The sequence below is a fragment of the Triplophysa dalaica genome, chromosome 20 (assembly GCF_015846415.1).
Source record: "Triplophysa dalaica isolate WHDGS20190420 chromosome 20, ASM1584641v1, whole genome shotgun sequence".
Taxonomy (NCBI): domain Eukaryota; kingdom Metazoa; phylum Chordata; class Actinopteri; order Cypriniformes; family Nemacheilidae; genus Triplophysa; species Triplophysa dalaica.
The window spans coordinates 14476038-14498766 of record NC_079561.1 but is presented as its reverse complement, the minus strand read 5'-3'; the positions used below and the strand labels follow the sequence as shown (position 1 = coordinate 14498766).

Below are 22729 nucleotides of genomic sequence, written 5' to 3'. Positions count from 1 at the left end.
TGTTAAAACAGAAAATTCACTGCTGGGTCAATGAAGCAAAACTGCAACTGTTTGTGCAGTTTTACATTTGACTAATTTGTAATTTGAATAATGCATACATAATCAGACATGAACAATGTGATGGATACAGTTGAAAGAAAAAGTATGTGAACCCTTTGGGCTTACTTGGATTTCTTCATAAATTGGTCATAAAATGTGTTCTGATCTTCATCTAAGTCACAACAATAGAGAAACACAGTCTGCTTAAACTAATACCGCACAAACATTATACGTTTTCATGCAGGGTGGAAAAAGAATGTGAAACCCTAGGCTAATGACTTCTCCAAGAGCTAATTGGAGCCAGGAGTCAGCCAAGCTGGGGTCCAATCAATGTGATGAGATTGGATGTGTTGATTAAAGCTGGCCTGTCCAATAAAAAACACACACCAGTTTTGAGTTTGCTGTTCTGAAGAAGCGTTGTCTGATGTGAACCATGCCTCGCACAAAAGAGCTCTCAGAAGACCTACGATCAAGAATTGTTGACTTACATAAAGCTGGAAAGGGCTACAAAAGTATATCTAAAAGCCTTGATGTCCATGTGTCCACGGTAAGACAGATTGTCTACAAATGGAGAAAGTTCAGCACTGTTGCTACACTCCCTTGGCGTGGTCGTCCTGTAAAGATGACTGCAAGAGCACAGCGCAGAATACTCAATGAGGTGAAGAAGAATCCAAGAGTGTCAGCTAAACACTTACAGAAATCTCTGGCACATGCTAACATTTTTGTTGACAAATCTACCATAAGGAAAACATTAAACGAGAATGGACTTCATGGGAGGACACCACGGAGGAAGCCACTGCTGTCCAAAAAAAACATTGTAGCACGTTTGAAGTTTGCAAAAGAGCACCTGGAGGTTCCACAGCACTACTGGCAAAACATTCTGTGGACAGATGAAACCAAAATTGAGTTGTTGGAAAGAACACACAACGCTATGTGTGGAGAACAAAAGGCACAGCACACCAACATCAAAACCTCATCCCAACTGTGAAATATGGTGGAGGGGGCATCATGGTTTAGGGCTGCTTTGCTGCCTCAGGCCCTGGACGGATTACTGTCATCGATGGAAAAATTAATTTCAAAGTTTATCAAGACATTTTGCAGGAAAACTTAAGACCATCTGTCCGCCAACTGAAGCTTAACAGAGGATGGACGATGCAACAGGACAACGACCCAAAGCATAGAAGTAAATCAACAACAGAATTGCTTCAACAGAAGAAAATACGCCTTCTGGAGTGGCTCAGTCAGAGTCCTGACCTCAACCCGATTGAGATGCTGTGGCATGACCTCAAGAGAGCGATTCACACCAGACATCCCAAGAATATTGCTGAACTGAAACACTTTTGTAAAGAGGAATGGTCCAAAATTTCTCCTGACCGTTGTGCAGGTCTGATCTGCAACTATAGGAAACGTTTGGTTGAGGTTATTGCTGCCAAAGGAGGGTCAACCGGTTATTAAACCCAAAGGTTCACATACTTTTTCCACCCTGCACTATGAATGTTTACATGTTGTGTTAAAGAAAAACATGAAAACGTATAATGTTTGTGCGGTATTAGTTAAAGCAGACTGTCTTTCTCTATTGTTGTGACTTAGATGAAGATCAGAACACATTTTATGACTAATTTATGAAGAAATCCAAGTAAGCCCAAAGGGTTCACATACTTTTTCTTTCAACTGTAAATGAGAAAATGATTGTCATTGAGCTGTGAATGTTTAGGATTTGTTTTGCATGTATGTTTAAATGTTTGTGTGTGTGCGTGTGCGTGTTGAGATCTTATCCCACTAAACGCTGCACGGCTCAATGGAGCAGTTCAGAGAGCAGATGAGCGTGTGATGAATGAACAGTTTGAAGAGATTCCCATGTTTGAAACAAAGATATACAGGCGGCCCACATACAGACAGAAACACACGTTGAAATGCACATGTACTGGCTGCAAGCTCTGGGTGGCATACTACCGGTTTGTGAATGTACTGAATGGACAATGCAGTGTGTATTGTGGATCGTTTGAGCAGTTTCTAAATCCATGAAAAATCCAATTGACCTTCTACAGTGTAAAACCAATACACACAATAACCCACAAAACAATATACCGGTCATGACCTGCCATTCCCTGTGTGAATCACAACCATGATTTTTTATTGACAATTATTTGATTGGACTGCCAGCAGTTACAGACTGGTCTAATTCACAGACGGAAACTATCCATTTCATAATAGAACATAAAACACACTATTTCACATACCGTTTTGTAACTTTAGAGTAATATTCTGCACATAGAACAGCTTGTCTAACATACTACTCTGGCATATGAAAGTTCTTATCTGAGCACTAACAGCGATAAAACCAAAAAAGAAGAAAGGATAAGAGAAAACAATAAAATCTGCAGACATAGATTCTTTCATTCATGTGTAATGATTCACACGTTGGTACTTTCCTCCGATTTCCCAGCATTCACAGCAGTTAAAAACGTCTCAAACTCTCATCTGAGAATGAGATTTACAGACGAATTGTTATCTTTGATCTAGTGAACAGAGCCTCTTTCACCCCAACGTCCTGATTGAGCCCAAATCCAGCCCGAACCAGCACTGATGTGGTTGCTTCAGATTTTGAAAGAGGTTATATCAGGTTTGCTTTTAAGGGTGTGTGAGATGCACTATTTTCATCAGGGCCCAGTGTTATGAGCAAACCTTCATTTCTAACAGACGATTGTCTTGACAAACAGGAAACGTCTGTTCTTTGTTTATGTTAGGTTATACAGAGCAGTGTGTTTGAAAATAAAAATATGACATGCCATGCATCTATTTTATCTTTTTTGTCGTTTCCTGACAACTTCTGAAAGGTTTTATCATCAGATGTTCAACAGGAAAACAGTGGCATTGAGAGATGTTTCCGCAGGATTCCAATCACCTGCCTTTCGGTGTATTTGTACAGATGCCGTTATAAAGTGAGCTGTTTACCAATGGTAAAGAAAAGGCATCACTGTGTGTGTTACATTTTGTTGGTGAGGTGTGGCCTTGAGATAGACACGAACCATTTTATGCACACAAACAAACATGCACACACGTAGAAGAATGAGAAGTGTGTGTGCGTGTCAAATGAGATGGCCACATATGAGTTGTGGCTTCCTGTTTGAGAGATCTACTGTAGTATATTAATACAACACCAAGTAGGCGCTGACACCAAGGCCATTGCTTCTGTTGAGCGAGTGTTTGTGTGTGTATCTAATGCATGTGTGTGGTCCAACAGGTTCACCGTGACTAATTGAGGGGTCTCAGAGAAGCACTCTGTTTCCCCGTTCTCAGAAACACACATGTACACTGGAGGGTATTATCTATGGGTCCATCCATCAAGGGAAAAATGGATACACAGAATTATAGCAACAAGAAATAAACAGGAGTTTCATTCCATTTTGACAACAGGCTTTCTGTGAGAGAAAAGGATAGAAAATGAATAGTAAGACAAATTTGAAAAAAAAATGGAGAGGGACGAAAATATTTTTATAAGGGCCTAGAAGCAAGCCCTCGGGAACATTCTATCATCTCATATGATGATCACATAAAATGGAAATGAATATCACTTCTTATAGATTCTTTGCAGTGCGTTTGGACCAGGCTTGCGATGACAACCACCTCTACAGTACCTATTATGGCAAACCTGCTCTTTATCACAACCAGTTCTCACACAGTAAAAGTATATTGTTTTTGGCCAAATAATGCCTTTTTAACAGGAGAAATGGCTCTGATAGTATAGGAAGATCCTGGTAGGATTTGGTATTAGGATGTGCAGCACATCTTTTGAAATTAGTTTTCATCTCTTTTTTCTCTCAAGAAGTCACTGAGAGGGTCTACTTTAACAAAGTACACATTAAAAAATACAATTTTCATTTTTTCAGTTTTTGTAGGAATCGTTTTCAGTGTCTTATCAACCACAACTCCTGTAAAAATCATAAGACTGTTCAACTGGATTAACGACCACTGAGTTTCTGCTCTGCTCTTTCAGTGAAATGAAATTGACATAATTCCCTTGTGTTTTTCTGTCAGCATTAGCATGTAGAGTGAGGACAGCACAGCGTGTGCGTCTGTGTGAGAGAACGTGCTTGAAAGGCTATACATTAATGTGTTTGTGTGAAGTGCGGACAGGTTTGTGGTGGAGTGTTAATATCCTTTTTGATGTTTGTGATGTGCCCGTTGACAGATCTGAAGTTTATGTACCATACTTTGGGCTGATGTACCTCCCTTGTTGCCTACACCAGACTTGTGTTATAAATTTCAATTCAATTTATTTATATAGGGCTTTTCACAATGTGCATTGTTCCAAAGCAGCTTTACAGGAGCAACTAAGAAAAACAGAAAAACACAGAAAGGTAAAACACAGCACAGTGCATGGTGTTTATAGTACAAGCAAGATAATTCTAATATCTAACAAATAAATGCAGTCTCCCGGTGAGCAAGCCAACACAGCCCTGCTAATCTCATTCATGTGTTTCTATCGTTTTTTTGCTCTTTTCTTAAATTCACTTATAAGCCTTTCCACTCAATCTCTCAATCTTCCCTTATTGTGGAAAAACATTGAGGGGTGTGTTCTTGATTTAGGATAAACCTGAATTCACCACATATTATCCAGATGCATTGCATGCTCAGAATCATGCACAAAAGAGTGGAATTAAATTGTCACTCTTTTGCAGTGGAATTCCCTCAGAAAGGGAATGTCAGGCTCTCTGGCAACCACTAATAATCCTTAGAGTGATGGGTTGGCTCTCACTGGCTCTTCTGATGAGGGTACGAGAGTGCTCAGACACACAGTGTTTTCTCCTGCAAAATGTTGAGAGGAAATGTGGAGACTTATAAGTTCTGCCTGGCCATCCGAGCCATAAGAGATTAAATTCAAATAAATTTGTCATATCTGTCTAAAACAACGAGATCAAGCGTCCACCTCTTTACGAGAAGTAACTAAAGAAAACTGGATCTGAGTGAGAAAAAATTTGCAAATTTTCCTGATGGTTGGCTAGACTTGGAGGCACTTTAAAATCACAGAGCCATATGAAAATGTCAGGACAAATGTTTGCTTTGGCCTAAAGTAGAGGCGTGGAGAAAATGTCTTAAAAATGATTTGGACAAAGAAATCTAGCGTTGTGTGTTCTCTGTGTCTCCGTTGATGTACTTGTATTATGCAGGAAAGATCCGTCTCCTCAGTTAAATTTGTCAGCTACATTTTTCATTTAAGACTTGACCTCAAACCGCAAGCCTTTGTGTCGACAAGAACAATATATTTTTCTGAATATCAATCTTAGTGTTAAGATAAACAGAAGATGTCTGTGTTTGAGAACTATTTTTGTTTATTAATTTATTGCAGCAGAAAATATGAAACTTGTAATCACCATTGTGATCAAGTCATAGAATTCATTATCCTAATTCTAGGCTCTTTTAATAGTTAGCAGCATACCATGCTAATATCCAACAGAATTCAAATGATGTAAATATTTTTTGAATAATTAGGATAAAGTTATAATTTAGAATCGAAACTATATGGCCCGGTTTCACAGACAAGGCTTCTCTTAAACCAGGACTATGCACTAGTTAAATTAGGATATTTAAGTCGCTTTTATGAAGATCCTTTAGAAAATAAACATTACTAGTGTGCATCTTAAGCCAATACAACGGTACTGATCTATTTTAAAATATGTCAGGGCAAGATATTTTCAGTTACGACAGTTCAAACATTCATTTTAGTCTGAGACTATCTGAAGCCTTGTCTGTGAAACCAGGTCTATAATTTATAATGGAAGATTAACAACTTGAATCATGCAGCTGGTTGGAATCATATAAAGGCATAATTACTCAACAATGAAAATTCTCTACAATTATTCAGACTTTCTCTCTTCTGCAGAACATAAAAGAAGAATTTGGAAGAAAGCTGGTAACCAAACAACACTGTGCCTGTTGACGTATGGACACAAAACCACTGAGACATTTCTCAAAATATCTTCTTTTGTGCTCCACAGAGGAAAGAGACAGGATTTGAACTACTTGTGGGTACTAACTATTAAAAAAACTTAGGTTGAACTATCCCCAATAGCCTTAAAAGTATGTTTGTTATTTTTCATCCAACCTCTAGAGGCTCCATAATTTAGGAATAAGCAACACAAATTAGCTATCCTCTTATATTTCAAGTGTTTCTTCTTGATTTATGGCTTTCCTTTTTTTCCTCGATGTGGTTATGGGCCTGGGTTTTCCTTCTTAGTACAGCTCCCTCTTTTTCCATACAAACACACATTAAACACACAGTTTTCCTTAGATTCCAGACCCACAGGATTCAATCTGGACGGCCATACTTTACATTCCGAGGCTCAGGAAAGCATCCCACACTACCTGTTACTGTGGTGATGGCGGTCCCGTCTGATTGGATGGTTTGGGCGGTGAGAGGTTAATGATACTCCTGTTGTCAGGGTGGAGACCAGTGTACACAACATACACATACACACTCACATCTGCATAGAGGAACAGGAAACCAGTGAACTCATAAAAAATAAAAATTAGAAACACATATATACACTGAACGCAAAGTTATACTGCGTGTGTGTGTCATGGGGTGTTCTCCATCACCGCTGATAAACTAAAAAAATCCAGGACGTTCCTACCGTCTGCGGTCGGTGTGTGTGAGAGTGTTAAGAAGGAAAAGTGTCTTGGCCGCAGGTTCGGCCGCCAGCGTGGGTTAAAACGATCTGGGATGTTCTGCCACGCCCATGGGGGTTACCGCGGTAACTCCTGTTCCCAAGAGAATACAGCCTGGGTTGGGGCGTGAATTTAGGCATTTTGGAAACATTTTGGAGACAGGGAGAGATAAAAAGAGGGAACATGATAGAGCTCAAACATACCTAAAGATACTGATTCCGAGGAAGTTACAAGCCCCACAACCCTTTAAAACTTCACAATGAACTTTCTCATGCACACACCCACTCACAGCTATGCGGATGGGCTGAGTAAATCACTCGTGTGTATGAACCCACTTTGTGTGATTGAAGACAGGACATATTGAAATATATAATGGGTGCGAGAGAGCAGTCGACACACTGTAGAGTTTTGCAAGCGATAAACACTATATTTTCAGTCTCTCATTCCACCCAAAATAAATCCTCACAGAAGAAACAAAAATGTGTCTTTGAACATTTTTACGTACTTTATAATAACTGCCTTAAACAAAGCTCTAAACTAGATTGACCATATATTGTGCACAATGTTGAGAATAACTGTTATTCCTCAGGGCAGCACGCTGGGAACATTTACATTTGAAAGAAAAATCACATTGAGATCTCTTCAATTTTATTCCAATACAGACTTAAATGGATATTTCAACCAAGAATAAAAATTTAACCATTTATTCACCCCCATGTCGTTCAAAACCTTTATATGAGTTTACACTGGAGAACAAAAGATATTTTCAGAAATGTCTTAATGGTTTTGTGTCCATACAATAGAAGTTAATGAGGGCAAATTATATGTAGTTACTAACATTATTCAAAATATCTTCTTTTGTGTTCCTCAAAAGTAAGAAACATGTAACCCCATGTCACCTTTAGAACACAAGACGAGATAACAGTCGCGTCTCAGAATGCCAAGATCCCAAAGTCCAGAAGTGTCCAAAGTGAGACAGTTTACAGGCATGTAGATTTGTCAAGAAGGTCTGGAGGAGGAAAGATAATCATTTAACCAATGGCATGATTGCTTGTCTTGTTAGTCATGTTTTATGTACTCAAGTTAGTTTGATATGAGCCAGCAGGATGCTCTAATTTGAAAAGACACAGTCCACAGCTGTGAATCATGCTTAGTCCTTAAATATATATCTATATACTTGTTTTAAAAGATACAAAATTGAACTCAACATTTCAATCCAACAAGAATTCACTCCCACTTCTTTGAGAAGGTCTTATGGTGGTAGGAACAGCACTTGCATGAGGAAATTCAGTTAACTTTCTGTTGATCTCTCGACGTTGTGTCGAGAATGACAGATGGGGTTCACCCTTGAGAACCAATCAACTCTGACTACTATAGAAAAGGCAAATGAAATTTGGCGAATGAAATTTGCATGCCGGTCTCCGCCCCCGGATGTCTGGTATAAATGGAAGCTGGCGTGCAGCATTCATTTACCTTTTGTTCTTCAGAGCCTTCGCTCATGACTACGAACAAAACGAATTCAATGAATTATTTTTCTACATTGCCTAATCAACGACGTAGAGCAGCGGATCGTCCCTACCTGCAGCGACCTTCCCCTGGGCGTCTCGGCGGTTCCGGAGGTGTTAGAGATTTTCTCTAAAAAGGTCCTTTTCAGGACTGAGCATTCTCCAGCGCGGCATGTCCCACTGTTCTCTTGGGTGCGGTACTCTCATCAAGGAGGGGGATGGACACAATAGCTGCATCGAGTGTCTGGGCGTCCAGCACACTGAGGCAAGCTTTCGTTGACACATCTTGCCCGCACTGCGGGCAGATGGTCATACAGAAGCTGCGGTCACCGGTGGCTGTCTTCCTACGGGAACCAGCCACCATTTCGTTGCTACCCGGGCCGTGACGTTGGTGGCTAAGGCCCCGATGCCGCCAGTGTTAGCAGCGTTAGTGATGTCGGGACCTCCGAACTTCGGGTAGAGGTCACCACCCTTCTGGCGAAACAGGCATCGAGTTCGTCCATCAAAACCAAGATGTTCAGTGGGTTACACCCCGCACTTCATCGTTCCCAAGAAAGATCTTGCGTACACTGAACAAAGAACCTTAACAAGCTGCCGTTCAGGATGCTCATGCAGAGGCGCATCCTGACATTCATCAGGTGTCAGGATTGGTTTCGTGGCAATCGACCTGATCTCCCTTTCGGTCTGTCCCTGACCCCACGGTCTTCACGAACATCGTGGAAGCCACCCTATCTCCCTGAGGGGAGGAAGGTGTGCGGGTACTAAACTATCTCAACGACTGGCTTATCTTGGCACACTCGCGAGATCTGTTATGTACACAAAGGGACCTTGTGCTCTGGCACCTAGATCGATTGGGACTACAGGTCAACCGAGAGAAGGGCAAGCTCTCCCCAGCGCAGAGCATCCTCTTTCTCGGTATGGAACTCAACTCTGTCACCATGTTGGCACGACTCTCCGCAGTACGCGCCCAGTCAGTGTTGAACTGCATGGAACACTTCAGGCAAACAGCGGTCCCTCTGAAACATTTCAGAGGCTCCTGGGACACATGGCGTCCTCGCGGGGGTAATACCCCTCGGGTTGGTGCACATGACACCGCTCCAACACTGGCTTCAGAGTCAAGTTCCAAGGAGAGCGTGGCACACCTGCAGCAGGCACATGGTGATGACACCCTGCTGCCGACGCACCATAACCCCCTGGTCTTCCATGACCTTTCGACGGACTAAGGTCCCTCTGGGCAGGTCACGAGGTAAGTCGTGGTGACGACGGACGCCTCCCTTTAGGGGTGCGGTGCAGTGTGTAGCGAGCACGCAGTAGTGGGGCGTTGGACGAACCTCGCCTGCGCTGGCATATCAATTGCCAAGAGTTGTGGGCTATGCTACTTGCACTGAGCAGGCTGCGGCCTCTCGTGCAGGACAAGCACGTGCTGGTACGAGGACAGCACTACAGGAGAATGTTCCATGCATTCTCCTCCAAGGACGAAACCATAACTATGTCCACCATATTCCTCCCCACGGGTAGGAGGTGATCTCTGCAGCGCATTCCTAATTAAGGAAGTTGCGCTTACCTGGTGTAAACCGGAGCAGGACGGCCTCTCGCCAGTAGAGAGCTAAGGTCTCCGTATGTGAAAGGTTACCGGTCAGGGATGTAGCCATCTTTCTCCAAGAAAGCTCTGGAACCCCCCGACCACCACACTGGAAGGTTAAAATTTCGCGAAAGCTTCGAGCTGACACGCCCAGGCCTGTTACCGTCGCTTACAGCGACTGTTACTGTGACGCGATACAGCGTTGTGGCGTTTTCCATAGGTTACCCCAAAAGTCGTTGTGTCCCTTATGCCACAAACACGTATCGTATTCCGCTGTAGTCGTGAGAGGCTCTCAGGCTCTTCAGAACAAGAGGTAAAACAATGCTGCACATCCTCAAGGGCGAACCCCATCTGTCGTTCTCGACACAACGTCTCGTTCCCTCCATCAGGGAACTGAGGTTACAGACGTAACCAAGACGTTTTTGCTTCACAAATATAATACAAATCAAATCATTTGGACATTTGAGAAAATAATTTGGTCTAAATTGTACGGCTGAGCATATAAATTTCAATCCTATTATGTAGCAGTTAATAATCACAGAACAGATTATTGTAAACTTCAGCATGAAGAGAAATGTTTGGAAACTCTACAGTGCAGTAAATATAGGCATATTATTTAGTTTTTCCACCCAACAAGAGCTCTTTGATTTTAATTGTAGTATGAGGTCCTGGAACAACATTTACCAATAAGGGCCATCTGGGATTTAGTGCTTTACTTGGTTAAAAATTACAAAATAATCAATGTTGATATAGGAACATGTTCTTCTTGGGTGAACCACATTGAGTCTCATTCATGTTTTGAAATTCTTGTGCAAATTGTATTAAACGGAACACCTCACTTTATGTGTAATGAAAGCAAGTCTGTGTTTTATCAATAAGCGTTATTGTGCACACCACAAAATAACATGACTACATGAATCATAATCTATATTTGTATATTGTTTTGTTTATTTTTGGTCTTTCACCAGTTTTGTTAGACAAAGACAGTATGTAATGACAGGAAATGTTTAGAAAGAGATGAGCAATGGAATAAGTCACTTGTCGGACTTAAACATGTATTACCCAAATAAGCAGCTCAGCTCAATATGTCTTTATGAGCTTCAACGTCATACTTTTATTGACGTCATTTAAAAAGTAACTCCTTAAAATGACATTTCATGCAGTGTGTAGTGTTGCTGTGTTTGAATGCAATCAGTCTGCGAAGTTGTAATGCCGAAAGTGAACGAATATCAAATCTATTGGCTCGGGGAAAAAGGAGTCTACTCTGAATCATGCAAACAAGTCGTCTGTCATTCTGATTTCAGTTTCGGGTCGGATTTGTGTCACTCTGTGTAATACCCGCCGACATTCCATTTGCGACACTGTAGACCAATCACAGCAGACTTGACCATCTGACCAATCAGATCAGAGTAGGCTAACAGACAGGAGGGGATAAGACAGATGAATCGCTGAAGGGAAAATTTGAGAGTCAGTCACTGCCTATTATTAGAAAATGTAAGTGTTTTTACACTATGTATGTACATAAACTAGTTGTTGGACACTCCATAAACCAAAGAAGGACCTTAAAAATCACAAAATATTTACTCTAAGCTTTATTGTAATACTGCCTCTTGCATATGGATCAGAGATCGATTTAAGAAATTCTCCATTTTTGCTGTAGACCTTAAACATAATGAGTATACCTTTATTACCACTGTCACACTGCTTTAGAAACCGGCTTCAAGAACAACTATCAAGACAGCATGTCCAATCATGTATCAAATCACATTGGATTCCTTTGACACCAGTTTAGCAAGATCCAACTGTTTATAATTACCAGTAAATTGTGATCTGTGAAGACGGACAGCCCTTTGAACAACAGAGAGTATGGCAATGTAAAAAAAACAGACTGGCCACATTAGCCATATCAGCAATTCTTCAGTCATTCATCTAAAGAAAAACAAAGCACTTTTCAAATTAAAACTGCAAGATGTTAATCTGACTATAAAACAAAACCTCATGTAAACCCTAAGTAATACTGCAAATATAACATGATAAATATGGAATCATGCGCTTAAATGGAAACAACATTTAAAACCAACAAACATAAAAAAGTGGAAAACTGGCAGGATATTTCTTTGGTCACGCAACATTTCCAAACAGTTGAGACAAATGTTGAATTGAAACTGACATACAAAACGAACAAACGTACATATAGAAATAGTAAACATCATAATTTTCTGTACAATTGCACATTTCTATGCTGGTGTTGAAACTGATTTGAAGCTAAAACAGTAGCTTACTGTCAGTAACTGCTCAATAAACGATACTTAACCATGGAATGTGTGTTTTGTATATCTATGTGTGAATCCTTGGTATGGTATATGACAAATATTTTTGATTGTCTATCCCTCTGTCTCTCCGTGTACGTTCTCCATATGGACTTTGAGGTAGTCATTCCGCGTGAACTTCTTGTGGCACAGTGAACATTCAGCCATAGGTCGGTTTGGGTTATGGGTCAGCTTGTGTCTGATCAACATCTTCTTCAGACTGAAGGACAGGTCACACACCTGTTAATACACAAATAATAAATCATGATTTACTGCATACTTTCTTCTATTCAATGTGCAGAAACAACTGACTTCTTGCGGTACTGTTGCGCAAGAAGAATCTGGCTCAACCAATGCCGTTGATATTGGGGCAGGACTTTATTATGGCTTAAATGAAAGAAAAGGTTTGGAAACCTAGTTGTAAATCATCAGGCAACACCCTATCTCTGCTGCCGTAAACTCTGTTCAAAATGGAAAGAAGTAATCTGTCAAGTAGCCATCAGAAGTGCATGCGCTGCATAACCCATAAAAAGCTTACGTTTTTATATTGCTATTGGAATTTTATAAAAGCAGTGGTTGTTTGCGGATTTCGATTTTGTGTGTTATTCTGACCTTGTGCACTCTGAACGCAGGATGGATGTAAAGACAAATACTGAAGACATCTTAACAGACATATAAACAACCAATAACTAAATTAATCAAAACATAACTAGAAAAAACCAGGGAGGGATCCACATAAAATCTTCTTACTATTACAATGCCATATGCTATTCGTTGAGCACACACACACACACAATGCCAGAACCACTGGAAATTACACTGCCAACAAAACACACACTCGGAAAGAGCGTGTTAGTGAACTGCAGCCAAACCGAGCTGTAAATCGAAGTCGGTTAAATCCTGCAGTCAGAGCCGCAGCCTAGTGCCACGCTATCAAATAAGCATCACCAATGGCCCACAAATCCATTTTGCATGATAAATCAAGTTTATCTCCCCAGGAAAACTCAATATTCTTTATCTCCATGAATAGATACAGTGTGTGGGAGAGAGACATTGCAGATGTCACTTTCTTTATAAAATGAATGTCATTTTTTATTTAAACAGCACGAAGAACATTTAACGCCTCATAAGCTTCCCATTAGTTCCTCACTGTGAACTGGACATGTTATATGGCTGTGTGTTGTATACAAGTATTTGTTTGCGTGCTTTTAATAAAATAAAGACTTTAGGTCATTCTATACCTGTATGACTTCCTTCAATGGAGCACAAAAGGTAACATTTTAAAGATGTGATGTAGAGTCCAATATTCATTTTAGAAAGATTTATAAAACTTTATATTTGTAGTTATTGGTATCGTCCTTGGTGTGAATGAGCCTTAAACCTTGCAGCTTCATCTATTATCTAAAAACTAATGCGAGCGTTGCCAAGGTACAAAATGCCGAAAAGCACTATAAATGTGGTGCATGTTTGTATAATAAGACTATTCAGTTTCTGCACAGATGTTTAACTTCACATAATAACATGTGAACTAGTGAAAGTCTTTTAGAGAAAAATCTATTTCAAAATGACCATCACAACACTTTAGCAAGCATGTCACACAATGTTCCTTGCCTTTAACTCCAACAGGAGCCGTGAAACAAAGATGTGACCCCAAAAACCACTTCAAATAAAGGGAAATAAGCGAGTCAATAACAACGCTTCAAATAAATTTGGATTGAGAATGGTTTCTGGCACGCTGCTGTTTGTTTCAAAATTCTTCGCATGAAAGTATTACCGGAATCATGTGCCATCAATGGAAGCCATTGGAATAATCATCTTCAGAGCAGCAGATTTCAACCCAAATCACTTCAGGCTCAAAAGACTTGTCACGTCTAGTGCCGAGAGAATAAAAACAGAGGAAACAGCCAATTTCGTTCTTTCACGGTCTTTAAAACCATCGAAAGAACGACACGCCTGCAGCTTGCCATTGAAATAAATACACGAGAGTGTTTCTCATTTAGCGAAATGTGTGCACAGAGACTTCTCTGCATGAGCGGGTGTGTTTAGGTTCCTCAAGAGTCCATCAAGTGTTCACTGCTGGCAAAGTGTTTCAGACACAGAGGAAAATCTGCATATGTGTTTTTGTTGCCCGTTTCTCACCGTTAAGCTTAAGGGTCTGTGAATCTCTCCAACACTGACATTCAGACTATGATGATATTTTACTTACCGATAAGATACAACACAAAGATCCTTACAAACTCAATTAATTTATCATCAAATTATTTAAGATTTACAAAGATTTTTATTTTATTAAAGGACGGCAAATAGAAAGTGACATGGTGCAAACTAATTGTTGGTGGCATTGCCTGCTAAAGGTGTACTTTTTTGTTACACTTTTGTATTGTAGCTCAGTTGAATTGAAAAATTTTGAAAAAAAAAAATCTGCAAATGTATGTTTCAAACAGTCTTCGATTGAGAGGCAAACGTTACGGACCGCAGCTTTAACACACATGACGCAGTATTCACAGATGGTCACAAATGTCTTTTTTAGGGATATTGAGAAGATAAGAAGGCGTTCATGACATTTTAACGGCGTAGCCTGGAGCGGGTCGGGTCTGAATGTGTGTGTGTTTTAAGACGCTGTAAGGTCAGAGATGGGTCAGTTTGTGCAGGGTGGTTTCATCCTTGTGTCTGCCTGGCAGGAAGTCCTTCCACTGCGGCTTTGACGCCACAGTAACACCCTCTCACAAACACACACAGAGCATGAGTGCGCGCTAGTTTATGTGCCGTCAGTAAAAGTGTTTCAGTTTGTGGTCTGATGCGCGTCATGGTGCTGATTATGTGGACGTGCGAAGGCCGCAGGGTTAAACTCAAAACCGGCCTTAGTTCTGTCAATGATCTAAGACTAAACCCACCGACGTCACACACTACCCACAATCCACCAGCTCTGCTCATTCAGTGGGTTGAGCCTGCATTGAGTGTGTGTGTGAGAGGTGGACAGCAGAGGTTGTGTGATTATAATGTATTCGTTATAGCAGTGGAAGGTTTATTGTGTATCTGCGTTTTTAACTTACATCGCACTGGAAAGGCTTCTCTCCGGTGTGTGTGCGCATGTGTTCATCCAAGCCGCGTTTCTGACTGAAGGCCTTGTTGCACTCGCTGCATTTATACGGCTTTTCCTGTATAAGAGAAAATAAGTTAAACATCCATAGACACACACACAAGAATCTGCAATCCTGTCATTAAGTCACATGATTTTGTGGTTACTATTGTAACGAGAAAAACAGCACACATCTACTTAAGCACAATGATTTAAGGTATCTTGTATATACTGTAGCACAACTTTAGAGGATGAATTAGGCTATGTTCACATCTGACCTCTTTTACGAAAAGAAAAAGTTGACAAGGGCGCTATTAAGTAAAAAAGCTGGCAGCGTTTGTGCACAATGCAGCCAAGAGAAATAGATCCGGACAGGCTTCATAGGCAGCGTAAGATAACTCTTTTTCAATTCTAAAGAGAGAGCGTCTATGCAATAACATATTTACAAACTACAATACTAATTTCTCGAGCTTGATCCTGCTTGACCAATCTGTTATGTTGTTATGGAAAGGGTAGGTCTCACTACACGCTTATCATTGGTTAGCTGTGAAAAAGGTGCTTGACGTATAATGTTTTTTTCAACTTCAATAGCAGCTTTCAAAAAAGAAGTCAAGTGTGAACATAGCCTCATGTCGTATTGTTTGTTTATAAGACTAACCCTGATGTCTTGCCAAACATTTGTATTTATGACTTCATAAACATCGAAAAAACTTCTCAAGACTTGAAGGTACTATAGTATTGTAAAGTTATGACAGTGTGTGTAGTAAAATGTTACTGCAGGGACTTATTCTATTTTTTCTGAAAAGAATGAAGACTGGAAATATTCAGAGGGGTTCAGAGTTATCCTTCAGGCAACAAGCATGTTTACACAAACACACACACGCACAACAAATTAAGTGCCCTTCATGTGTTACACACCTGGAACACATTACATGTGGAAAACATATGCATACATTTGCTTATATAAAAGACTGAAAATACATAACGCTTCTATAACACCACAGACACACTCTTATAGGTAAAACAAACCTGGACATTATTACACATATTTACACACAAATATTTTATAACTATTAGTTTAAAAAAAGGACCCGTCAATTTAAAGTGTCCATTATATAAAATGTGTCCATAAGACCTTGTCACAATTAAGCATTGCCTATGCATGGTCGAAAACAATAAAACAGCGCATTTCAGTAAAACAGAATGAAATGTTTTCTTGACACAGTTCACAAGTTTCTTTAACAGTACAGGTGAATAAAAATGTGTACTGTGTGCACTGTTATACAGAAAAGAAAATTAAATGAATATCGATAAAACCTGTCAAATAATTATATAGAATCTATAAAACCCAATCTCTTAAAGAGAGTTTAATATGTAAATAATTATATCTCTGCAATAGTTTTGCGATATCATTAAGGGTCATTCACACCAAAAACAATAATTGTAAAAAGTACAGTAATAACAATAACAATAACAACAGTATTTTATCAACCACACCATTGACAACAGATAGTATTGAGGCAGCTTATGCTTATTCCAAGCTTGTGCGCTGCAACTTAACATTTTAAATATGTGAGCCCTTTAAATTCAAATAGATTTTGATTGGCTGTCAATGTTTTATCATTCAGCTGGAAAAAACGATTTGAAAGTGATCCCAATCGATGCTCAATGTCTTCAAATTTACTTTAAAAACACACACATCAAGCATATAGTATCAGTTCTGGCAAGCATGTTAGTCAACCTTGCTCAGCTGATGTCATCAGGTTCAGCTAATCAATGTCAACCAATAGTGAGACAACACCTACTATACTGTTGCTGCGTCCGAAATTCAGTACGTAATGAACTTGAATAAGTACCTTCCTATTGGCCATAAAAACAGTACTTTCTATATAGTTAGAGTGGGATACTGCGTCCTCCATGTTTTATGGTCATGTGACCCTCATGCTCTTTGACCTATGACGTATTAACAACAACATACACGTGAGCGTTGATAGAAACATAATTTAGTCACGAGAAATTCATTTATTGGCACTTATTAAAAACGAACGTCCGCTTTAAAAAAATCTATATTTATTTGATTTACTTTTAAAATTTGACCGTTGTTCAGCTCCCTAGTTATCATGGGATAGAGAAGTGTCCGTCCGATCCAAACTGGAATCTCAGTGAAAGTAGTAGACCATCTGGGTATTTTTCGCCTACTGTTTTTTGCATAACGAGGATTCGGACATACTATTCATGACACATACTCATTTTCGCCTACTATATAGTATGGAAGTAGGCGATTTCAGACGCAGCGTGTCATATTTAAGTAACCTTCTTCTATAGCATTTTAATCATGCCACGCTGAAAAAACCCATCACCATCAACCAACATTTGACTGCATCTATGAGCGCTTACACCTTTTCCACTGTTCTAAGCACAGTCTGAAACGGTTACAGTTGTGTTTCCACGTGAGTTGGACATAAAAAAAAACATTCGACATGAAACGATTACAAACTGTTCTCGGCGCAATGGTGCAAAAGTGGTAACCTTTAATTCCATCCTGAACACATCCTGAATTTTATTCATTTTCCATTCTGACAGGTATGGATCCTTTTAGAATACACATTTTGCATTTCACTATTACGCAAAGGATGAATATCCCTGTTCTGAAAATTGTTCTGGGTCCCCATGTGGGGGGATATAATCATTGCTGCACTCCTGCTCTGTTCATCCAGGCTGCATGGACAGGCAGAGAGTTTGCCCAGAACAGTTTCATTCCGCCAACCTCAAACATTGCTATTGTTCAAATCCTTGACAGTGGTGGTCCTGACAGAAACCTTATGTGTGGAGTGTTATGTTAGTGGGTCTGTAGGCAGATAAGGTGTCTGTGTATTGAGCGGGGTGTTAAACAAGCATACGTTGATAGCCAAGACCATGCTTATACTTCCAATTCCAGCTGTCATAGGAATGGGTGGACACAGGAAGAGAGGATCCTGGGAAACGGAGCAGGGCAAGGTGTGGCTCCACACACACAAGATACACGAGGTGCAGAGGATCAAGTGTATGTTTTACAGAGAAACGTAACTAACATGGGCCCGGGCCAGCTTTGACACGTGTGCGTGTTTGAGAGAGAAAAATATACAGCGTAAGATGAGAGTCTTGGCGTTTATAGAGCATAATATGTCCAGTATGTAGATGTTAGCCTCCATCAGCAGTAAAAACCTTCAGCTGGGACTGTCAGCAACATGACCCTCACAAAAATATGTACAGGTCAAGAGTCACGGACTATGACACACATTAGCACAGACGGATGAGAGTGGATGGCCCATAATTCTTTGCAGCCTTGTGAGTCATGCCATAATGACTGTAAATCTGGTAGTATGAAACCTGAAAAATGTTCTCAGGCAGTATGAATAGGTATGAAGACATCAAAGCATGTACAAATCCGATGTGCCTTCATCTGGTTATATAGTCGGGATAAATTAAACTGTTCACTGCCTGTAATATCCCACAATCCTGTAAACCATTCACTTCTCCATGTCCCACAATCATGCATTTTTTTATCCATTCTTTTATTTCCAAGATATAGGCATTCAGAAAATCAATATCTTGACTATCTGCTAAAGTTGTTAGGGGTCTTGTCTTTTCTTTGAAGTCAATGACTTAGTCATTGAAACTAAACAACATGATTTACAGAAAATCACTATGCACATGTTAACCACGTGAAATATTCAGTGGGGAAATACACAAAGAATTAATCTTTGTCACTTTGTACGTGTAAATTTTATGTAATTTTTTTAATGGCCCAAAAATACAGTTCAATAGTATAATATGGATTAGCACAGTTCATGTTTGTTCTCATTACACCATGGGAGTCTTTCATTCGATTTGCATTATGATATCATAATAGCCATGTTCTGCTCTCTGTTGTGTGTCAGTTCACAGCTCATATTTTATGGTTAAATATTACTGGATCATGGTCCATATTTGGCAAAGAGCTCTAATGATGTGCTGCATCTGTTCTGCTTTCTGAAGTTTTCTTGGATTAACGCTGATGTTGCCACTAGGTCTGCGCAATGAAACTGAGAGACGCCGCTATTCTAAATATCTGGGGAAAAGATGGCAAAAGTGATATGTTTCTTTCAGGATATGATGTCACAACAAACACCCATGTCATCCATCCTCAAAAAGATGGCAAGCAGATTAACGTCCATTAATAGAGGCTTAAAAGGACAGTTCACCCAAACTGAAATTCCGTCATGAATTACTCACTCTCTAGTTCCAAATCTATATATTTCTTTCAACAGGGTCCTAGAACTTCTTGGTTATAAGCATTTGTCCAAATATCTTTCCCTGTGTTCATCACAACAAAGAAATTCATACAGATTTGGAACAACCTCGAAGGCTAGTAAATGATTACAGATTATTTTTAGGTGCACTAGCTGAAAAGGGATGTAAGAAATTTCACTGAATGCAGCACTTAAAGGACTCACCTGCTAATTTCTCTCACTGATTTTAGTTTTTAGGCTTTAGATGGTTGATGGAGAAATTTTGTGCACGTGAACGTGTCAGTTAGTGGGTGACTTTTAGCAGGCCCAGAGCCTAAATTCCCAGCTGAGTTAATGGCCCTAGTGGTGCTATTCCGAACCTCTGGGAATGATGGACACAAACACGGAAATCGGTGGGACTTTCATGCAGCTTTATTCCAAACCCATCTGACTTGCTTTTTTCCATGATACACAAAAGGCAAAATGTTAGGCCAAACAGCCTCAATAACCTACATTGAGTCATTCTTAAACATTAGGGACAAGCAACAAGTGAATTTTTCCTCATTTTGGGTTAGTCACCCCTTTTTACTCATTTTTGTTAAATGTCTGGCATAATGTGGTCACATGTTTCAGCATTGAAACACACCTGGACACACATAAACACAAGACAAGAGCAACCACACATTCACGTAATAACACACAAACAAACAGATGTCATAGGGATATTAAATAGAACAAAGACAGTTTTGTGAGTTTGCATGTCTGCATCTGTGCGTCTGTGAGTGGTCTTACCCGCGTGTGTGTGCGTATATGCATCTTAAGACCATCGTTCTTGCTGAAGGCTTTGTCACAGTATGGACACTGATACGGCCGTTCACCTGAACACACAAACACATATCATCAAACATCAGACTTTTAGAAAACAGTTGACAGAATATGGTAAATGGATACACAACAATAAACAAAATGCAGCAATTTTGAAGGAGCCAATGTTTTGCTGTTTTTGAGTCCTCAAGAAAAAAAAACATTTTTAAATGATTAAACAATGAAAATGTTTCCTGCATTTTCATGTCACTACCGAAACAGTGTATGTTTCAGTCCATTGGCTGAGACTGATTTGAGCCACACCTCCACACTTTTGATCAAGAATCATCCCTCTTGGTGAGTAAATCGGTTTAAAAAGGTCTGGAAATCTGGGTGTAACTTTAAGGAAAGTCATAACCGAACAAATTTTTTGTCTGCAATTAAGCAAACTTTTTTGGGCATTATCCCATAAATCTGTTCAGAACTGTGCATGCTAACCATGTTCTGATTAGCATCTTTGAGCTACAGTCATAGATTGTCACTACCAAAACAGTCACGATCGAAACCTATCACTGGGTATCATTGTTTCGGTAGTGACAAAAAGGAAAAATGTATCCTTTATTTGGGGAAATAAACAAAACCCAGTACATTTATGCAAATCATTAGTATTTTAGTATGCGAGTTGTAGGTTTTCTATTAGATATTTACTGTCAGATGTCTCCTATATGTGCAACATAGTTATTTGTATAAACATACATTTGAAAGTCTGATTCAGCTATGCAAATTAAATATTGTGGTCACTTACCAAAACATTACCATCATTACTTAAAATATCGAAACAATAAATATGTCAAAAATAAAGCATATTAAATGATCAACTAAGATATTATGATAGTGTTTGGTTCAATGAATATATAAACTAACGAATCTTTAACTTTGAAATCAGTATGATCAATTTTATGCCTTTTACGAAGAAAAAAAATATTTAAAATACAGCAAATCTCATAGATTATACATGAAATATTGTTAAAATTGTAACTGTGATTTATTTACCTGTGAAAACATTTAAAAATATACAGCGGGGAAAATAAGTATTTGACACATCAGCATTTTTATCAGTAAGTGGATTTCTAAGTGGGCTATTGACACCAGATGTAGCCATCAAGCCAAATATTGAATTCATACAAAGAAATCAGAGTTCAGTCATAATAAATAAAGTGAAATGACCCAGGGAATAAGTTTTGAACACACTTTATTTAATACTTTGTAGAAAAGCCTTTGTTGGTGATTACAGCTTCTAGACACCTCTTGTATGGAGAGACCAGTCGTCTGCATTGCTCAGGAGTGATTCTGGCCCATTCTTCCACACAAATGGTCTTTAAATCTGAAAGGTTCCTTGGGCCTCTTTTATGAACTTTGATCTTCAGTTCTCTCCATAGATTTTCTATGGGATTTAGGTCAGGTGATTGACTGGGCCCTTCAAGCAGCTTGATTTTCTTTCTTCATTGTGTTCTTGGCCTTGTGTTTGGGATCATTGGCCCAAGTGGTTCTTGGCTCTTGGAGAACTCTCCTGATTATTCTTTGGGCTCCTCGGACAGGGATCTTACATGGAGCACCTGATCGTGGCCGGTTTATGGTGAACTGATGCCCTTTTTCCATTTCCGGATAATGGCCCCCACAGTGCTCACAGGAACATTCAGCATTCTGGAAATGCGCCTATAACCATTACCATCAAAATGCTTTTCAACGATAAGATTACGAAGATCTACAGAGAGTTCTTTGCTTTTACCCATCATGAAGTCTTTCCTGTGTGCCTCCTAGGTAATGAGAAGCCTTTATAGGCAATCAATTAGGACTAAAGCAGCTGATATCAATAAGTACTGATAGGGGGCAGGGTTTCTCTCTCAATACTGACAGATTTCAGGTGATGTCCTGGCTTTCTATGCCATTTTGCACCTTGTTACCTTCATGTGTTCAATACTTATTCCCTGTGTCATTTCACTTTATTTATTATGACTGAACTTGTATACTTAAATGTTCTGATTTCTTTGTATGAATTCAATATTTGGCTTGATGGCTACATCTGTATGCATTTTATTCGATTTACATTGAAATTGTTTATTTTGTTATAGCTTAAAGACTATACTGCAATCTATACATTGCCAAACTAATTATCACTAAGATTATGTGGTGAAGTTATCGAAAATAATCGAAATTGTTACTTTTGGCCTTCAGTAATTACAAAAACAAAATAATCGAGGTTTATTGTGCCACATTCCATTTTGCAAGGATCCATATTTTCTTTTGGTATGAATCCACAGCGCACCCATTGTTTTAACAGTGGTTCAGCTGTGCTATTTCTTTACATTTAATTTCAGTTGAATTCACAGTTTAAAAGCAAAGAAATTTATTTTCTATGTCGTTTTTAAAGTTATTGAGTAATCGTGTTAAATAATCATGATCTCAATATTGGCCAAAATAATCGTGATTAT

General features: G+C 39.4%; 1 protein-coding gene across 1 annotated transcript in view; it reads right to left on the bottom strand.

Moving 5' to 3' along the window:
- Positions 1–10840: 10840 nt before the first annotated feature.
- The window catches only part of prdm5 (PR domain containing 5), a 53902-nt gene continuing 42013 nt past the window's right edge, over positions 10841–22729 (bottom strand). Inside the window, exons 14-16 of the mRNA XM_056732302.1 lie at positions 20226–20311; positions 15158–15262; positions 10841–12344 (exon numbers count right to left, since the gene is read on the bottom strand). Of these exons, the coding sequence (XP_056588280.1) occupies positions 12180–12344; positions 15158–15262; positions 20226–20311 (356 nt within the window). The 3' untranslated portion in view covers positions 10841–12179. The remainder of the gene's footprint in view (positions 12345–15157; positions 15263–20225; positions 20312–22729) is intronic.